This window comes from Salvelinus alpinus, chromosome 29 (genome assembly GCF_045679555.1).
Source record: "Salvelinus alpinus chromosome 29, SLU_Salpinus.1, whole genome shotgun sequence".
Lineage (NCBI taxonomy): Eukaryota > Metazoa > Chordata > Actinopteri > Salmoniformes > Salmonidae > Salvelinus > Salvelinus alpinus.
In genome coordinates, this window is record NC_092114.1 from 28110309 (window position 1) to 28128654 (window position 18346).

The following is an 18346-nucleotide window of genomic DNA, read 5'->3' on the forward strand; positions in this document are numbered from 1 at the left end:
CAGTTCCGTTACCGATTCTTATTATAAAAGGAAAACGTACATAACAACACTATCAAATCCTACTTTAATCAAACTTAATGATATACCTTAAAATGGCTGTCTGATAGTGAAATAACTGAGAGAAAGTCAAAATTCTAGAATCAATGGAACTGTCTGCCTCTACACATTCCATCAGAGCTTTGGGGGGAGAGATGGAGAGGGTTGGTGTGTGGGAGGGGCCATCAGGTGAGCTTGTGGCAGGTGTATAAGAGCATGTCCAGGTGATAGAGAAAGGACACGGCAGTGCAAGTAGCAACAGAGAAAAGGAGACATACAAAGGTGCCACGGAGAACAGGTAGGAAATATATCTCTCCCTCCACCACAAATCTATCTTCACTATCCCTTATCCCTCAATCTGAACCTTTTCCTGGTAAATGTGCCTTAAATGCTGTGAACTTTTCCAGACTCTTTCAGTCTATAAAAACGTGAACAACTGAATAGATGTGCAATTACTTGTAATTCTGCATGGCAGTTATTCATTATTGTTTCCACTCAGCTATACTTTTGAGTTATAGTAATATGAGGACAGAAGCAGATTATCTGTGCAGTTTTGTGACATGCATGTGGTATCTGGGTCTGTATTCACAATGATTCAGAATAGAGGTGCTGATATAGGATCAGTTTTGTCTTGTAGATCACAATGATTAAAATGATATGGACAGGGGGAACATGATCCCAGATCAGCACTCCTACCTACTCTGAGATGCTCAATAATGAACTCTGTTTCCTTCCAGAAAGGTATTAATCATGATCCGAGGTCTGCTGTCGGTGTTGTTTGTCCTTGTGGCCGTAGCAGTGTCTTCATCTTTGGCCAAGCCTGAGAAGAACATTGCCAAGAGGGGGAAGAGGATCCCTCAGACTCTCTCTAGAGGTATCACTCCCTCCCCTTACTATTTTTCAAGGCTTATCACAGTGTAGTGTTTGAATGAATGAAAGAAAGGTTTTAAGAGTACAGTACACTTTCTCATTTTCCTTATTCTCAAAGCACTGGTGAGTGTGGTCTGAGATATCTAATGAATAGAGCTGACATACGATTCCTTATTCTAGATGTCAGTGGAGGCATGTCTGTTCTACGCAATATATCTCTACCTGAATGTTCTGTAATGTTCCATCTTCCTGAGCAGACCCCAGGTATTCTGACACTGTTCTTCCTTCCGGTCTCCTGTAGGCTGGGGTGATCAGCTGATCTGGGCTCAGACCTATGAGGAGGCTCTGTACTGGGCCAGGGCACAGTGAGTGAACAAACTTTTATGACTACATACGACATGGCATCCTATTTCTTATGTGGTGCACAATAGGGAATAGGGTGTTATTTCACATACATATAATAGATCTGGATAACTGATGTGTTGTCTTCGCAAAAAAGCAAATACATTTCAAGGCATTCCTTGGCATCTCCTTTCTATTCTATTCTATTGTAACCAGAACTACTTTGTCTCCACAGGAACAAGCCTCTGATGGTCATCTTTCACCTGGAGGACTGTCCCCACAGCGCATGTAAGACCCTGATCTCTAACCCCTGACCTCTAACCCCTGACCTACAGCAAATAAACTGCCACTTTATTGCACCTTCCTGAACAGACCTCAGGTCAAAGTCCCTCCCTTGGCTAGTTATGCATCCTGGCATTCTCCCAAATTGTGATGCATCATTCAGTTGAATTAGATGCCAGGACTTGTTTAAACAACAATTATCAAACTCGTAGTAGAACAAACAGGACTCTGTTTGCCAAGGTGGTATATACCTCTAGCATCCTACTGCCATGTATGGAATAGGACAATAAAACAACTATGTGGGTATGTTACTCAACTGTTAATAGATGGAGATCTCTTAAGTCAATATAACGTATTCCATCATTTCTTTCATGATGTCTTTCGTGTATCCAGCCATGAAGAAGGCCTTCGCTGAAGACAAGGACATCCAGAAGGTACTTGATGAAGACTTCATCATTCTCAATCTGGTGGTGAGTTTTAAATTCAGACTTTGGAAAACGTTACTAGAATCATGCCAAGCACAATACATACATTAATTATCTTTTGATCTATTTTATGATTTTACTTTATAGTATATATACTTTTTTGTATTCATATTTTACTTTTTTTTTTTTTAAACAGACCTTTAGTATTTAGATTTTGTGATGATTTAGTGTTTCTTTCCCTGTGTTATCAGTATGAAACCACAGACAAGCATCTCTCCCCTGATGGCCAGTATGTCCCCAGAATCATCTTTGTCGGTGAGTGATGAGGTCACGTTTTCCATGTAGCATTACATGCTAACGAATTTCAATATTTTGTCTATGATGGCATCAAACAAAAGTGACCGATTTTAATCAATAGTTCTCTCTCGCTCTCTCTCCCCCTCCCCCCTCTCTCTCTTTCTCTCCCCTCAGATCCCTCTATGACAGTGAGAGCTGACATCACAGGACGCTACTCCAACCGCATGTACGCCTATGAGCCTTCTGACATCCAACTCTGTGAGTACAACTTGATCTTATCTCCCTTTTGAATGTTTGATTGCATACTAACAGTTTACATACTGTTAATAAATCAGTATTTAGTAGATTATAAATATTTAAGCATTTATACACATTTATAAGCTTTTATAAATGTAAGGTATTAGAAATTGTAACCAGACTTTGTTTTATAATTCAAATATATTACATTTGGCCATTAGTGCCATCAACAACAACAAATTACTCCTCTGTGAGAAACAACCTGCTCTTGAACGACTCTTGTGTGACTTAGTCTTGATTTGTCGTGAGTGACTTAGTCTTGACTTCTCTTGAGTGACTTTTGACTTCTCTTGAGGGACTTAGTCTTGACTTCTCTTGAGTGACTCTTCATTTTCCCTTCTCCCTACAGTGTTGAGCAACATGCAGAAGGCCAAGAAGCTGCTGAAGACTGAGTTGTAAGCACTGACAAAGCATGTGACCCGTTGACCTTTGGCCTGTGACTTCAGAGGTTTTCTGAACATTCTCAGAATGATCTCTGGAGCCTAGGAGTCAGCCAGTGGGATACTGTCACCATGTAAACCTAAGCACTGGAAAAAAAACTAGTCTTCACTTTCACAAACTAATTTCAATTTTTTTATGATTTTCCCTGAAACTCTCTGTCTTTGTAATGTATTGCTGTACATCTAAGATGTATTTTTATTAAATATAGTGCAATTCTTAAATGGTGTGTGTATTATTGTAAAATGTAACCAGATTATCAGAAACTCTGTGTGTGTGTGTGTGTGTGTGTGTGTGTGTGTGTGTGTGTGTGTGTGTGTGTGTGTGTGTGTGTGTGTGTGTGTGTGTGTGTGTGTGTGTGTGTGTGTGTGTGTGTGTGTGTGTGTGTGTGTGTGTGTGTGTGTGTGTGTGTGTGTGTGTGTGTGTGTGTGTGTGGCTAGGGAAACAAAATATATATTTTTTAACTTAAAAGTAAACAAAAAAACTAAAAGCACAAAAAGAGTGAAAATAAGGCCACAAAAAAATGGGTTAACTTCCCCTTCAATCTGTTAAATCTTTTTGTTTACTTTATGAAAGGTATTTTATTAAAAAAATATTTTATCTTTAACTCTGCGTTGTTGGAAAAAGACCTGTATGTAAGCATTTCACTGTAGTTTATTTGATTTTATTGAGAATGATGTCAATCTTACGGATCTGACCTGATCCATGAACTGACTAATAGCCCCGATATCAAATCAGATTGCTAGATTTAATGCTGACCTGTCCTTGGATCTATGCCAACTATTACGATTCAACAGTTCCGTTACCGATTCTTATTATAAAAGGAAAACGTACATAACAACACTATCAAATCCTACTTTAATCAAACTTAATGATATACCTTAAAATGGCTGTCTGATAGTGAAATAACTGAGAGAAAGTCAAAATTCTAGAATCAATGGAACTGTCTGCCTCTACACATTCCATCAGAGCTTTGGGGGGAGAGATGGAGAGGGTTGGTGTGTGGGAGGGGCCATCAGGTGAGCTTGTGGCAGGTGTATAAGAGCATGTCCAGGTGATAGAGAAAGGACACGGCAGTGCAAGTAGCAACAGAGAAAAGGAGACATACAAAGGTGCCACGGAGAACAGGTAGGAAATATATCTCTCCCTCCACCACAAATCTATCTTCACTATCCCTTATCCCTCAATCTGAACCTTTTCCTGGTAAATGTGCCTTAAATGCTGTGAACTTTTCCAGACTCTTTCAGTCTATAAAAACGTGAACAACTGAATAGATGTGCAATTACTTGTAATTCTGCATGGCAGTTATTCATTATTGTTTCCACTCAGCTATACTTTTGAGTTATAGTAATATGAGGACAGAAGCAGATTATCTGTGCAGTTTTGTGACATGCATGTGGTATCTGGGTCTGTATTCACAATGATTCAGAATAGAGGTGCTGATATAGGATCAGTTTTGTCTTGTAGATCACAATGATTAAAATGATATGGACAGGGGGAACATGATCCCAGATCAGCACTCCTACCTACTCTGAGATGCTCAATAATGAACTCTGTTTCCTTCCAGAAAGGTATTAATCATGATCCGAGGTCTGCTGTCGGTGTTGTTTGTCCTTGTGGCCGTAGCAGTGTCTTCATCTTTGGCCAAGCCTGAGAAGAACATTGCCAAGAGGGGGAAGAGGATCCCTCAGACTCTCTCTAGAGGTATCACTCCCTCCCCTTACTATTTTTCAAGGCTTATCACAGTGTAGTGTTTGAATGAATGAAAGAAAGGTTTTAAGAGTACAGTACACTTTCTCATTTTCCTTATTCTCAAAGCACTGGTGAGTGTGGTCTGAGATATCTAATGAATAGAGCTGACATACGATTCCTTATTCTAGATGTCAGTGGAGGCATGTCTGTTCTACGCAATATATCTCTACCTGAATGTTCTGTAATGTTCCATCTTCCTGAGCAGACCCCAGGTATTCTGACACTGTTCTTCCTTCCGGTCTCCTGTAGGCTGGGGTGATCAGCTGATCTGGGCTCAGACCTATGAGGAGGCTCTGTACTGGGCCAGGGCACAGTGAGTGAACAAACTTTTATGACTACATACGACATGGCATCCTATTTCTTATGTGGTGCACAATAGGGAATAGGGTGTTATTTCACATACATATAATAGATCTGGATAACTGATGTGTTGTCTTCGCAAAAAAGCAAATACATTTCAAGGCATTCCTTGGCATCTCCTTTCTATTCTATTCTATTGTAACCAGAACTACTTTGTCTCCACAGGAACAAGCCTCTGATGGTCATCTTTCACCTGGAGGACTGTCCCCACAGCGCATGTAAGACCCTGATCTCTAACCCCTGACCTCTAACCCCTGACCTACAGCAAATAAACTGCCACTTTATTGCACCTTCCTGAACAGACCTCAGGTCAAAGTCCCTCCCTTGGCTAGTTATGCATCCTGGCATTCTCCCAAATTGTGATGCATCATTCAGTTGAATTAGATGCCAGGACTTGTTTAAACAACAATTATCAAACTCGTAGTAGAACAAACAGGACTCTGTTTGCCAAGGTGGTATATACCTCTAGCATCCTACTGCCATGTATGGAATAGGACAATAAAACAACTATGTGGGTATGTTACTCAACTGTTAATAGATGGAGATCTCTTAAGTCAATATAACGTATTCCATCATTTCTTTCATGATGTCTTTCGTGTATCCAGCCATGAAGAAGGCCTTCGCTGAAGACAAGGACATCCAGAAGGTACTTGATGAAGACTTCATCATTCTCAATCTGGTGGTGAGTTTTAAATTCAGACTTTGGAAAACGTTACTAGAATCATGCCAAGCACAATACATACATTAATTATCTTTTGATCTATTTTATGATTTTACTTTATAGTATATATACTTTTTTGTATTCATATTTTACTTTTTTTTTTTTAAACAGACCTTTAGTATTTAGATTTTGTGATGATTTAGTGTTTCTTTCCCTGTGTTATCAGTATGAAACCACAGACAAGCATCTCTCCCCTGATGGCCAGTATGTCCCCAGAATCATCTTTGTCGGTGAGTGATGAGGTCACGTTTTCCATGTAGCATTACATGCTAACGAATTTCAATATTTTGTCTATGATGGCATCAAACAAAAGTGACCGATTTTAATCAATAGTTCTCTCTCGCTCTCTCTCCCCCTCCCCCCTCTCTCTCTTTCTCTCCCCTCAGATCCCTCTATGACAGTGAGAGCTGACATCACAGGACGCTACTCCAACCGCATGTACGCCTATGAGCCTTCTGACATCCAACTCTGTGAGTACAACTTGATCTTATCTCCCTTTTGAATGTTTGATTGCATACTAACAGTTTACATACTGTTAATAAATCAGTATTTAGTAGATTATAAATATTTAAGCATTTATACACATTTATAAGCTTTTATAAATGTAAGGTATTAGAAATTGTAACCAGACTTTGTTTTATAATTCAAATATATTACATTTGGCCATTAGTGCCATCAACAACAACAAATTACTCCTCTGTGAGAAACAACCTGCTCTTGAACGACTCTTGTGTGACTTAGTCTTGATTTGTCGTGAGTGACTTAGTCTTGACTTCTCTTGAGTGACTTTTGACTTCTCTTGAGGGACTTAGTCTTGACTTCTCTTGAGTGACTCTTCATTTTCCCTTCTCCCTACAGTGTTGAGCAACATGCAGAAGGCCAAGAAGCTGCTGAAGACTGAGTTGTAAGCACTGACAAAGCATGTGACCCGTTGACCTTTGGCCTGTGACTTCAGAGGTTTTCTGAACATTCTCAGAATGATCTCTGGAGCCTAGGAGTCAGCCAGTGGGATACTGTCACCATGTAAACCTAAGCACTGGAAAAAAAACTAGTCTTCACTTTCACAAACTAATTTCAATTTTTTTATGATTTTCCCTGAAACTCTCTGTCTTTGTAATGTATTGCTGTACATCTAAGATGTATTTTTATTAAATATAGTGCAATTCTTAAATGGTGTGTGTATTATTGTAAAATGTAACCAGATTATCAGAAACTCTGTGTGTGTGTGTGTGTGTGTGTGTGTGTGTGTGTGTGTGTGTGTGTGTGTGTGTGTGTGTGTGTGTGTGTGTGTGTGTGTGTGTGTGTGTGTGTGTGTGTGTGTGTGTGTGTGTGTGTGTGTGTGTGTGTGTGTGTGTGTGTGTGTGTGTGTGTGTGTGTGGCTAGGGAAACAAAATATATATTTTTTAACTTAAAAGTAAACAAAAAAACTAAAAGCACAAAAAGAGTGAAAATAAGGCCACAAAAAAATGGGTTAACTTCCCCTTCAATCTGTTAAATCTTTTTGTTTACTTTATGAAAGGTATTTTATTAAAAAAATATTTTATCTTTAACTCTGCGTTGTTGGAAAAAGACCTGTATGTAAGCATTTCACTGTAGTTTATTTGATTTTATTGAGAATGATGTCAATCTTACGGATCTGACCTGATCCATGAACTGACTAATAGCCCCGATATCAAATCAGATTGCTAGATTTAATGCTGACCTGTCCTTGGATCTATGCCAACTATTACGATTCAACAGTTCCGTTACCGATTCTTATTATAAAAGGAAAACGTACATAACAACACTATCAAATCCTACTTTAATCAAACTTAATGATATACCTTAAAATGGCTGTCTGATAGTGAAATAACTGAGAGAAAGTCAAAATTCTAGAATCAATGGAACTGTCTGCCTCTACACATTCCATCAGAGCTTTGGGGGGAGAGATGGAGAGGGTTGGTGTGTGGGAGGGGCCATCAGGTGAGCTTGTGGCAGGTGTATAAGAGCATGTCCAGGTGATAGAGAAAGGACACGGCAGTGCAAGTAGCAACAGAGAAAAGGAGACATACAAAGGTGCCACGGAGAACAGGTAGGAAATATATCTCTCCCTCCACCACAAATCTATCTTCACTATCCCTTATCCCTCAATCTGAACCTTTTCCTGGTAAATGTGCCTTAAATGCTGTGAACTTTTCCAGACTCTTTCAGTCTATAAAAACGTGAACAACTGAATAGATGTGCAATTACTTGTAATTCTGCATGGCAGTTATTCATTATTGTTTCCACTCAGCTATACTTTTGAGTTATAGTAATATGAGGACAGAAGCAGATTATCTGTGCAGTTTTGTGACATGCATGTGGTATCTGGGTCTGTATTCACAATGATTCAGAATAGAGGTGCTGATATAGGATCAGTTTTGTCTTGTAGATCACAATGATTAAAATGATATGGACAGGGGGAACATGATCCCAGATCAGCACTCCTACCTACTCTGAGATGCTCAATAATGAACTCTGTTTCCTTCCAGAAAGGTATTAATCATGATCCGAGGTCTGCTGTCGGTGTTGTTTGTCCTTGTGGCCGTAGCAGTGTCTTCATCTTTGGCCAAGCCTGAGAAGAACATTGCCAAGAGGGGGAAGAGGATCCCTCAGACTCTCTCTAGAGGTATCACTCCCTCCCCTTACTATTTTTCAAGGCTTATCACAGTGTAGTGTTTGAATGAATGAAAGAAAGGTTTTAAGAGTACAGTACACTTTCTCATTTTCCTTATTCTCAAAGCACTGGTGAGTGTGGTCTGAGATATCTAATGAATAGAGCTGACATACGATTCCTTATTCTAGATGTCAGTGGAGGCATGTCTGTTCTACGCAATATATCTCTACCTGAATGTTCTGTAATGTTCCATCTTCCTGAGCAGACCCCAGGTATTCTGACACTGTTCTTCCTTCCGGTCTCCTGTAGGCTGGGGTGATCAGCTGATCTGGGCTCAGACCTATGAGGAGGCTCTGTACTGGGCCAGGGCACAGTGAGTGAACAAACTTTTATGACTACATACGACATGGCATCCTATTTCTTATGTGGTGCACAATAGGGAATAGGGTGTTATTTCACATACATATAATAGATCTGGATAACTGATGTGTTGTCTTCGCAAAAAAGCAAATACATTTCAAGGCATTCCTTGGCATCTCCTTTCTATTCTATTCTATTGTAACCAGAACTACTTTGTCTCCACAGGAACAAGCCTCTGATGGTCATCTTTCACCTGGAGGACTGTCCCCACAGCGCATGTAAGACCCTGATCTCTAACCCCTGACCTCTAACCCCTGACCTACAGCAAATAAACTGCCACTTTATTGCACCTTCCTGAACAGACCTCAGGTCAAAGTCCCTCCCTTGGCTAGTTATGCATCCTGGCATTCTCCCAAATTGTGATGCATCATTCAGTTGAATTAGATGCCAGGACTTGTTTAAACAACAATTATCAAACTCGTAGTAGAACAAACAGGACTCTGTTTGCCAAGGTGGTATATACCTCTAGCATCCTACTGCCATGTATGGAATAGGACAATAAAACAACTATGTGGGTATGTTACTCAACTGTTAATAGATGGAGATCTCTTAAGTCAATATAACGTATTCCATCATTTCTTTCATGATGTCTTTCGTGTATCCAGCCATGAAGAAGGCCTTCGCTGAAGACAAGGACATCCAGAAGGTACTTGATGAAGACTTCATCATTCTCAATCTGGTGGTGAGTTTTAAATTCAGACTTTGGAAAACGTTACTAGAATCATGCCAAGCACAATACATACATTAATTATCTTTTGATCTATTTTATGATTTTACTTTATAGTATATATACTTTTTTGTATTCATATTTTACTTTTTTTTTTTTAAACAGACCTTTAGTATTTAGATTTTGTGATGATTTAGTGTTTCTTTCCCTGTGTTATCAGTATGAAACCACAGACAAGCATCTCTCCCCTGATGGCCAGTATGTCCCCAGAATCATCTTTGTCGGTGAGTGATGAGGTCACGTTTTCCATGTAGCATTACATGCTAACGAATTTCAATATTTTGTCTATGATGGCATCAAACAAAAGTGACCGATTTTAATCAATAGTTCTCTCTCGCTCTCTCTCCCCCTCCCCCCTCTCTCTCTTTCTCTCCCCTCAGATCCCTCTATGACAGTGAGAGCTGACATCACAGGACGCTACTCCAACCGCATGTACGCCTATGAGCCTTCTGACATCCAACTCTGTGAGTACAACTTGATCTTATCTCCCTTTTGAATGTTTGATTGCATACTAACAGTTTACATACTGTTAATAAATCAGTATTTAGTAGATTATAAATATTTAAGCATTTATACACATTTATAAGCTTTTATAAATGTAAGGTATTAGAAATTGTAACCAGACTTTGTTTTATAATTCAAATATATTACATTTGGCCATTAGTGCCATCAACAACAACAAATTACTCCTCTGTGAGAAACAACCTGCTCTTGAACGACTCTTGTGTGACTTAGTCTTGATTTGTCGTGAGTGACTTAGTCTTGACTTCTCTTGAGTGACTTTTGACTTCTCTTGAGGGACTTAGTCTTGACTTCTCTTGAGTGACTCTTCATTTTCCCTTCTCCCTACAGTGTTGAGCAACATGCAGAAGGCCAAGAAGCTGCTGAAGACTGAGTTGTAAGCACTGACAAAGCATGTGACCCGTTGACCTTTGGCCTGTGACTTCAGAGGTTTTCTGAACATTCTCAGAATGATCTCTGGAGCCTAGGAGTCAGCCAGTGGGATACTGTCACCATGTAAACCTAAGCACTGGAAAAAAAACTAGTCTTCACTTTCACAAACTAATTTCAATTTTTTTATGATTTTCCCTGAAACTCTCTGTCTTTGTAATGTATTGCTGTACATCTAAGATGTATTTTTATTAAATATAGTGCAATTCTTAAATGGTGTGTGTATTATTGTAAAATGTAACCAGATTATCAGAAACTCTGTGTGTGTGTGTGTGTGTGTGTGTGTGTGTGTGTGTGTGTGTGTGTGTGTGTGTGTGTGTGTGTGTGTGTGTGTGTGTGTGTGTGTGTGTGTGTGTGTGTGTGTGTGTGTGTGTGTGTGTGTGTGTGTGTGTGTGTGTGTGTGTGTGTGTGTGTGTGTGTGTGGCTAGGGAAACAAAATATATATTTTTTAACTTAAAAGTAAACAAAAAAACTAAAAGCACAAAAAGAGTGAAAATAAGGCCACAAAAAAATGGGTTAACTTCCCCTTCAATCTGTTAAATCTTTTTGTTTACTTTATGAAAGGTATTTTATTAAAAAAATATTTTATCTTTAACTCTGCGTTGTTGGAAAAAGACCTGTATGTAAGCATTTCACTGTAGTTTATTTGATTTTATTGAGAATGATGTCAATCTTACGGATCTGACCTGATCCATGAACTGACTAATAGCCCCGATATCAAATCAGATTGCTAGATTTAATGCTGACCTGTCCTTGGATCTATGCCAACTATTACGATTCAACAGTTCCGTTACCGATTCTTATTATAAAAGGAAAACGTACATAACAACACTATCAAATCCTACTTTAATCAAACTTAATGATATACCTTAAAATGGCTGTCTGATAGTGAAATAACTGAGAGAAAGTCAAAATTCTAGAATCAATGGAACTGTCTGCCTCTACACATTCCATCAGAGCTTTGGGGGGAGAGATGGAGAGGGTTGGTGTGTGGGAGGGGCCATCAGGTGAGCTTGTGGCAGGTGTATAAGAGCATGTCCAGGTGATAGAGAAAGGACACGGCAGTGCAAGTAGCAACAGAGAAAAGGAGACATACAAAGGTGCCACGGAGAACAGGTAGGAAATATATCTCTCCCTCCACCACAAATCTATCTTCACTATCCCTTATCCCTCAATCTGAACCTTTTCCTGGTAAATGTGCCTTAAATGCTGTGAACTTTTCCAGACTCTTTCAGTCTATAAAAACGTGAACAACTGAATAGATGTGCAATTACTTGTAATTCTGCATGGCAGTTATTCATTATTGTTTCCACTCAGCTATACTTTTGAGTTATAGTAATATGAGGACAGAAGCAGATTATCTGTGCAGTTTTGTGACATGCATGTGGTATCTGGGTCTGTATTCACAATGATTCAGAATAGAGGTGCTGATATAGGATCAGTTTTGTCTTGTAGATCACAATGATTAAAATGATATGGACAGGGGGAACATGATCCCAGATCAGCACTCCTACCTACTCTGAGATGCTCAATAATGAACTCTGTTTCCTTCCAGAAAGGTATTAATCATGATCCGAGGTCTGCTGTCGGTGTTGTTTGTCCTTGTGGCCGTAGCAGTGTCTTCATCTTTGGCCAAGCCTGAGAAGAACATTGCCAAGAGGGGGAAGAGGATCCCTCAGACTCTCTCTAGAGGTATCACTCCCTCCCCTTACTATTTTTCAAGGCTTATCACAGTGTAGTGTTTGAATGAATGAAAGAAAGGTTTTAAGAGTACAGTACACTTTCTCATTTTCCTTATTCTCAAAGCACTGGTGAGTGTGGTCTGAGATATCTAATGAATAGAGCTGACATACGATTCCTTATTCTAGATGTCAGTGGAGGCATGTCTGTTCTACGCAATATATCTCTACCTGAATGTTCTGTAATGTTCCATCTTCCTGAGCAGACCCCAGGTATTCTGACACTGTTCTTCCTTCCGGTCTCCTGTAGGCTGGGGTGATCAGCTGATCTGGGCTCAGACCTATGAGGAGGCTCTGTACTGGGCCAGGGCACAGTGAGTGAACAAACTTTTATGACTACATACGACATGGCATCCTATTTCTTATGTGGTGCACAATAGGGAATAGGGTGTTATTTCACATACATATAATAGATCTGGATAACTGATGTGTTGTCTTCGCAAAAAAGCAAATACATTTCAAGGCATTCCTTGGCATCTCCTTTCTATTCTATTCTATTGTAACCAGAACTACTTTGTCTCCACAGGAACAAGCCTCTGATGGTCATCTTTCACCTGGAGGACTGTCCCCACAGCGCATGTAAGACCCTGATCTCTAACCCCTGACCTCTAACCCCTGACCTACAGCAAATAAACTGCCACTTTATTGCACCTTCCTGAACAGACCTCAGGTCAAAGTCCCTCCCTTGGCTAGTTATGCATCCTGGCATTCTCCCAAATTGTGATGCATCATTCAGTTGAATTAGATGCCAGGACTTGTTTAAACAACAATTATCAAACTCGTAGTAGAACAAACAGGACTCTGTTTGCCAAGGTGGTATATACCTCTAGCATCCTACTGCCATGTATGGAATAGGACAATAAAACAACTATGTGGGTATGTTACTCAACTGTTAATAGATGGAGATCTCTTAAGTCAATATAACGTATTCCATCATTTCTTTCATGATGTCTTTCGTGTATCCAGCCATGAAGAAGGCCTTCGCTGAAGACAAGGACATCCAGAAGGTACTTGATGAAGACTTCATCATTCTCAATCTGGTGGTGAGTTTTAAATTCAGACTTTGGAAAACGTTACTAGAATCATGCCAAGCACAATACATACATTAATTATCTTTTGATCTATTTTATGATTTTACTTTATAGTATATATACTTTTTTGTATTCATATTTTACTTTTTTTTTTTTAAACAGACCTTTAGTATTTAGATTTTGTGATGATTTAGTGTTTCTTTCCCTGTGTTATCAGTATGAAACCACAGACAAGCATCTCTCCCCTGATGGCCAGTATGTCCCCAGAATCATCTTTGTCGGTGAGTGATGAGGTCACGTTTTCCATGTAGCATTACATGCTAACGAATTTCAATATTTTGTCTATGATGGCATCAAACAAAAGTGACCGATTTTAATCAATAGTTCTCTCTCGCTCTCTCTCCCCCTCCCCCCTCTCTCTCTTTCTCTCCCCTCAGATCCCTCTATGACAGTGAGAGCTGACATCACAGGACGCTACTCCAACCGCATGTACGCCTATGAGCCTTCTGACATCCAACTCTGTGAGTACAACTTGATCTTATCTCCCTTTTGAATGTTTGATTGCATACTAACAGTTTACATACTGTTAATAAATCAGTATTTAGTAGATTATAAATATTTAAGCATTTATACACATTTATAAGCTTTTATAAATGTAAGGTATTAGAAATTGTAACCAGACTTTGTTTTATAATTCAAATATATTACATTTGGCCATTAGTGCCATCAACAACAACAAATTACTCCTCTGTGAGAAACAACCTGCTCTTGAACGACTCTTGTGTGACTTAGTCTTGATTTGTCGTGAGTGACTTAGTCTTGACTTCTCTTGAGTGACTTTTGACTTCTCTTGAGGGACTTAGTCTTGACTTCTCTTGAGTGACTCTTCATTTTCCCTTCTCCCTACAGTGTTGAGCAACATGCAGAAGGCCAAGAAGCTGCTGAAGACTGAGTTGTAAGCACTGACAAAGCATGTGACCCGTTGACCTTTGGCCTGTGACTTCAGAGGTTTTCTGAACATTCTCAGAATGATCTCTGGAGCCTAGGAGTCAGCCAGTGGGATACTGTCACCATGTAAACCTAAGCACTGGAAAAAAAACTAGTCTTCACTTTCACAAACTAATTTCAATTTTTTTATGATTTTCCCTGAAACTCTCTGTCTTTGTAATGTATTGCTGTACATCTAAGATGTATTTTTATTAAATATAGTGCAATTCTTAAATGGTGTGTGTATTATTGTAAAATGTAACCAGATTATCAGAAACTCTGTGTGTGTGTGTGTGTGTGTGTGTGTGTGTGTGTGTGTGTGTGTGTGTGTGTGTGTGTGTGTGTGTGTGTGTGTGTGTGTGTGTGTGTGTGTGTGTGTGTGTGTGTGTGTGTGTGTGTGTGTGTGTGTGTGTGTGTGTGTGTGTGTGTGTGTGTGTGTGGCTAGGGAAACAAAATATATATTTTTTAACTTAAAAGTAAACAAAAAAACTAAAAGCACAAAAAGAGTGAAAATAAGGCCACAAAAAAATGGGTTAACTTCCCCTTCAATCTGTTAAATCTTTTTGTTTACTTTATGAAAGGTATTTTATTAAAAAAATATTTTATCTTTAACTCTGCGTTGTTGGAAAAAGACCTGTATGTAAGCATTTCACTGTAGTTTATTTGATTTTATTGAGAATGATGTCAATCTTACGGATCTGACCTGATCCATGAACTGACTAATAGCCCCGATATCAAATCAGATTGCTAGATTTAATGCTGACCTGTCCTTGGATCTATGCCAACTATTACGATTCAACAGTTCCGTTACCGATTCTTATTATAAAAGGAAAACGTACATAACAACACTATCAAATCCTACTTTAATCAAACTTAATGATATACCTTAAAATGGCTGTCTGATAGTGAAATAACTGAGAGAAAGTCAAAATTCTAGAATCAATGGAACTGTCTGCCTCTACACATTCCATCAGAGCTTTGGGGGGAGAGATGGAGAGGGTTGGTGTGTGGGAGGGGCCATCAGGTGAGCTTGTGGCAGGTGTATAAGAGCATGTCCAGGTGATAGAGAAAGGACACGGCAGTGCAAGTAGCAACAGAGAAAAGGAGACATACAAAGGTGCCACGGAGAACAGGTAGGAAATATATCTCTCCCTCCACCACAAATCTATCTTCACTATCCCTTATCCCTCAATCTGAACCTTTTCCTGGTAAATGTGCCTTAAATGCTGTGAACTTTTCCAGACTCTTTCAGTCTATAAAAACGTGAACAACTGAATAGATGTGCAATTACTTGTAATTCTGCATGGCAGTTATTCATTATTGTTTCCACTCAGCTATACTTTTGAGTTATAGTAATATGAGGACAGAAGCAGATTATCTGTGCAGTTTTGTGACATGCATGTGGTATCTGGGTCTGTATTCACAATGATTCAGAATAGAGGTGCTGATATAGGATCAGTTTTGTCTTGTAGATCACAATGATTAAAATGATATGGACAGGGGGAACATGATCCCAGATCAGCACTCCTACCTACTCTGAGATGCTCAATAATGAACTCTGTTTCCTTCCAGAAAGGTATTAATCATGATCCGAGGTCTGCTGTCGGTGTTGTTTGTCCTTGTGGCCGTAGCAGTGTCTTCATCTTTGGCCAAGCCTGAGAAGAACATTGCCAAGAGGGGGAAGAGGATCCCTCAGACTCTCTCTAGAGGTATCACTCCCTCCCCTTACTATTTTTCAAGGCTTATCACAGTGTAGTGTTTGAATGAATGAAAGAAAGGTTTTAAGAGTACAGTACACTTTCTCATTTTCCTTATTCTCAAAGCACTGGTGAGTGTGGTCTGAGATATCTAATGAATAGAGCTGACATACGATTCCTTATTCTAGATGTCAGTGGAGGCATGTCTGTTCTACGCAATATATCTCTACCTGAATGTTCTGTAATGTTCCATCTTCCTGAGCAGACCCCAGGTATTCTGACACTGTTCTTCCTTCCGGTCTCCTGTAGGCTGGGGTGATCAGCTGATCTGGGCTCAGACCTATGAGGAGGCTCTGTACTGGGCCAGGGCACAGTGAGTGAACAAACTTTTATGACTACATACGACATGGCATCCTATTTCTTATGTGGTGCACAATAGGGAATAGGGTGTTATTTCACATACATATAATAGATCTGGATAACTGATGTGTTGTCTTCGCAAAAAAGCAAATACATTTCAAGGCATTCCTTGGCATCTCCTTTCTATTCTATTCTATTGTAACCAGAACTACTTTGTCTCCACAGGAACAAGCCTCTGATGGTCATCTTTCACCTGGAGGACTGTCCCCACAGCGCATGTAAGACCCTGATCTCTAACCCCTGACCTCTAACCCCTGACCTACAGCAAATAAACTGCCACTTTATTGCACCTTCCTGAACAGACCTCAGGTCAAAGTCCCTCCCTTGGCTAGTTATGCATCCTGGCATTCTCCCAAATTGTGATGCATCATTCAGTTGAATTAGATGCCAGGACTTGTTTAAACAACAATTATCAAACTCGTAGTAGAACAAACAGGACTCTGTTTGCCAAGGTGGTATATACCTCTAGCATCCTACTGCCATGTATGGAATAGGACAATAAAACAACTATGTGGGTATGTTACTCAACTGTTAATAGATGGAGATCTCTTAAGTCAATATAACGTATTCCATCATTTCTTTCATGATGTCTTTCGTGTATCCAGCCATGAAGAAGGCCTTCGCTGAAGACAAGGACATCCAGAAGGTACTTGATGAAGACTTCATCATTCTCAATCTGGTGGTGAGTTTTAAATTCAGACTTTGGAAAACGTTACTAGAATCATGCCAAGCACAATACATACATTAATTATCTTTTGATCTATTTTATGATTTTACTTTATAGTATATATACTTTTTTGTATTCATATTTTACTTTTTTTTTTTTAAACAGACCTTTAGTATTTAGATTTTGTGATGATTTAGTGTTTCTTTCCCTGTGTTATCAGTATGAAACCACAGACAAGCATCTCTCCCCTGATGGCCAGTATGTCCCCAGAATCATCTTTGTCGGTGAGTGATGAGGTCACGTTTTCCATGTAGCATTACATGCTAACGAATTTCAATATTTTGTCTATGATGGCATCAAACAAAAGTGACCGATTTTAATCAATAGTTCTCTCTCGCTCTCTCTCCCCCTCCCCCCTCTCTCTCTTTCTCTCCCCTCAGATCCCTCTATGACAGTGAGAGCTGACATCACAGGACGCTACTCCAACCGCATGTACGCCTATGAGCCTTCTGACATCCAACTCTGTGAGTACAACTTGATCTTATCTCCCTTTTGAATGTTTGATTGCATACTAACAGTTTACATACTGTTAATAAATCAGTATTTAGTAGATTATAAATATTTAAGCATTTATACACATTTATAAGCTTTTATAAATGTAAGGTATTAGAAATTGTAACCAGACTTTGTTTTATAATTCAAATATATTACATTTGGCCATTAGTGCCATCAACAACAACAAATTACTCCTCTGTGAGAAACAACCTGCTCTTGAACGACTCTTGTGTGACTTAGTCTTGATTTGTCGTGAGTGACTTAGTCTTGACTTCTCTTGAGTGACTTTTGACTTCTCTTGAGGGACTTAGTCTTGACTTCTCTTGAGTGACTCTTCATTTTCCCTTCTCCCTACAGTGTTGAGCAACATGCAGAAGGCCAAGAAGCTGCTGAAGACTGAGTTGTAAGCACTGACAAAGCATGTGACCCGTTGACCTTTGGCCTGTGACTTCAGAGGTTTTCTGAACATTCTCAGAATGATCTCTGGAGCCTAGGAGTCAGCCAGTGGGATACTGTCACCATGTAAACCTAAGCACTGGAAAAAAAACTAGTCTTCACTTTCACAAACTAATTTCAATTTTTTTATGATTTTCCCTGAAACTCTCTGTCTTTGTAATGTATTGCTGTACATCTAAGATGTATTTTTATTAAATATAGTGCAATTCTTAAATGGTGTGTGTATTATTGTAAAATGTAA

At 39.3% G+C, this 18346-nt stretch overlaps 5 protein-coding genes across 10 annotated transcripts; all 5 read left to right on the forward strand.

The window, feature by feature from the left end:
* The first annotated feature begins 255 nt into the window (after positions 1-255).
* LOC139559441 (anterior gradient protein 2 homolog) lies at positions 256-3211 on the forward strand. Of its 2 annotated transcripts, none has more exons than XM_071375479.1 (8): positions 256-334; positions 774-910; positions 1208-1271; positions 1484-1536; positions 1924-2000; positions 2207-2270; positions 2427-2510; positions 2899-3211. In XM_071375479.1, exons 2-8 carry the CDS (start codon positions 787-789, stop codon positions 2946-2948), a joined length of 516 nt encoding a protein of 171 aa, XP_071231580.1. In that variant the 5' UTR covers positions 256-334; positions 774-786; the 3' UTR covers positions 2949-3211. The 2 variants fall into 2 exon arrangements, with proteins under 2 accessions (XP_071231580.1, XP_071231581.1); XM_071375480.1 differs by having other exon boundaries at positions 263-334; positions 778-910.
* Positions 3212-4036: 825 nt separating this feature from the next.
* Positions 4037-6991, forward strand: LOC139559442 (anterior gradient protein 2 homolog). 2 transcript variants are annotated; one of them, XM_071375481.1, is made up of 8 exons: positions 4037-4115; positions 4555-4691; positions 4989-5052; positions 5265-5317; positions 5705-5781; positions 5987-6050; positions 6207-6290; positions 6679-6991. In XM_071375481.1, the coding sequence occupies exons 2-8, from the start codon at positions 4568-4570 to the stop codon at positions 6726-6728; spliced, it is 516 nt and encodes a 171-aa protein (XP_071231582.1). In that variant the 5' UTR covers positions 4037-4115; positions 4555-4567; the 3' UTR covers positions 6729-6991. The 2 variants fall into 2 exon arrangements, with proteins under 2 accessions (XP_071231582.1, XP_071231583.1); XM_071375482.1 differs by having other exon boundaries at positions 4044-4115; positions 4559-4691.
* An 821-nt stretch (positions 6992-7812) lies between these two features.
* Positions 7813-10767, forward strand: LOC139559443 (anterior gradient protein 2 homolog). 2 transcript variants are annotated; one of them, XM_071375483.1, is made up of 8 exons: positions 7813-7891; positions 8331-8467; positions 8765-8828; positions 9041-9093; positions 9481-9557; positions 9763-9826; positions 9983-10066; positions 10455-10767. In XM_071375483.1, exons 2-8 carry the CDS (start codon positions 8344-8346, stop codon positions 10502-10504), a joined length of 516 nt encoding a protein of 171 aa, XP_071231584.1. In that variant the 5' UTR covers positions 7813-7891; positions 8331-8343; the 3' UTR covers positions 10505-10767. The 2 variants fall into 2 exon arrangements, with proteins under 2 accessions (XP_071231584.1, XP_071231585.1); XM_071375484.1 differs by having other exon boundaries at positions 7820-7891; positions 8335-8467.
* An 823-nt stretch (positions 10768-11590) lies between these two features.
* Positions 11591-14545, forward strand: LOC139559445 (anterior gradient protein 2 homolog). Of its 2 annotated transcripts, none has more exons than XM_071375485.1 (8): positions 11591-11669; positions 12109-12245; positions 12543-12606; positions 12819-12871; positions 13259-13335; positions 13541-13604; positions 13761-13844; positions 14233-14545. In XM_071375485.1, the coding sequence occupies exons 2-8, from the start codon at positions 12122-12124 to the stop codon at positions 14280-14282; spliced, it is 516 nt and encodes a 171-aa protein (XP_071231586.1). In that variant the 5' UTR covers positions 11591-11669; positions 12109-12121; the 3' UTR covers positions 14283-14545. The 2 variants fall into 2 exon arrangements, with proteins under 2 accessions (XP_071231586.1, XP_071231587.1); XM_071375486.1 differs by having other exon boundaries at positions 11598-11669; positions 12113-12245.
* An 819-nt stretch (positions 14546-15364) lies between these two features.
* On the forward strand, positions 15365-18319 carry LOC139559446 (anterior gradient protein 2 homolog). Of its 2 annotated transcripts, none has more exons than XM_071375487.1 (8): positions 15365-15443; positions 15883-16019; positions 16317-16380; positions 16593-16645; positions 17033-17109; positions 17315-17378; positions 17535-17618; positions 18007-18319. In XM_071375487.1, exons 2-8 carry the CDS (start codon positions 15896-15898, stop codon positions 18054-18056), a joined length of 516 nt encoding a protein of 171 aa, XP_071231588.1. In that variant the 5' UTR covers positions 15365-15443; positions 15883-15895; the 3' UTR covers positions 18057-18319. The 2 variants fall into 2 exon arrangements, with proteins under 2 accessions (XP_071231588.1, XP_071231589.1); XM_071375488.1 differs by having other exon boundaries at positions 15372-15443; positions 15887-16019.
* The last annotated feature ends 27 nt before the right edge of the window (positions 18320-18346 follow it).

What these genes read in the sequence shown, in the direction of transcription:
- LOC139559441 (XM_071375479.1), top strand. Translation starts at nt 787, where the DNA reads ATGATCCGAGGTCTGCTGTCGGTGTTGTTTGTCCTTGTGGCCGTAGCA. An exon ending in CCCTCAGACTCTCTCTAGAG is followed by an intron (nt 911 to 1,207) that starts GTATCACTCCCT and finishes GGTCTCCTGTAG; the next exon opens with GCTGGGGTGATCAGCTGATC. An exon ending in GCCTTCTGACATCCAACTCT is followed by an intron (nt 2,511 to 2,898) that starts GTGAGTACAACT and finishes TTCTCCCTACAG; the next exon opens with TGTTGAGCAACATGCAGAAG.
- LOC139559442 (XM_071375481.1), top strand. Translation starts at nt 4,568, where the DNA reads ATGATCCGAGGTCTGCTGTCGGTGTTGTTTGTCCTTGTGGCCGTAGCA. An exon ending in TCATCATTCTCAATCTGGTG is followed by an intron (nt 5,782 to 5,986) that starts GTGAGTTTTAAA and finishes CTGTGTTATCAG; the next exon opens with TATGAAACCACAGACAAGCA. An exon ending in GCCTTCTGACATCCAACTCT is followed by an intron (nt 6,291 to 6,678) that starts GTGAGTACAACT and finishes TTCTCCCTACAG; the next exon opens with TGTTGAGCAACATGCAGAAG.
- LOC139559443 (XM_071375483.1), top strand. Translation starts at nt 8,344, where the DNA reads ATGATCCGAGGTCTGCTGTCGGTGTTGTTTGTCCTTGTGGCCGTAGCA. An exon ending in CCCCAGAATCATCTTTGTCG is followed by an intron (nt 9,827 to 9,982) that starts GTGAGTGATGAG and finishes CTCTCCCCTCAG; the next exon opens with ATCCCTCTATGACAGTGAGA. An exon ending in GCCTTCTGACATCCAACTCT is followed by an intron (nt 10,067 to 10,454) that starts GTGAGTACAACT and finishes TTCTCCCTACAG; the next exon opens with TGTTGAGCAACATGCAGAAG.
- LOC139559445 (XM_071375485.1), top strand. Translation starts at nt 12,122, where the DNA reads ATGATCCGAGGTCTGCTGTCGGTGTTGTTTGTCCTTGTGGCCGTAGCA. An exon ending in CCCTCAGACTCTCTCTAGAG is followed by an intron (nt 12,246 to 12,542) that starts GTATCACTCCCT and finishes GGTCTCCTGTAG; the next exon opens with GCTGGGGTGATCAGCTGATC. An exon ending in GGACTGTCCCCACAGCGCAT is followed by an intron (nt 12,872 to 13,258) that starts GTAAGACCCTGA and finishes TCGTGTATCCAG; the next exon opens with CCATGAAGAAGGCCTTCGCT.
- LOC139559446 (XM_071375487.1), top strand. Translation starts at nt 15,896, where the DNA reads ATGATCCGAGGTCTGCTGTCGGTGTTGTTTGTCCTTGTGGCCGTAGCA. An exon ending in CCCTCAGACTCTCTCTAGAG is followed by an intron (nt 16,020 to 16,316) that starts GTATCACTCCCT and finishes GGTCTCCTGTAG; the next exon opens with GCTGGGGTGATCAGCTGATC. An exon ending in GCCTTCTGACATCCAACTCT is followed by an intron (nt 17,619 to 18,006) that starts GTGAGTACAACT and finishes TTCTCCCTACAG; the next exon opens with TGTTGAGCAACATGCAGAAG.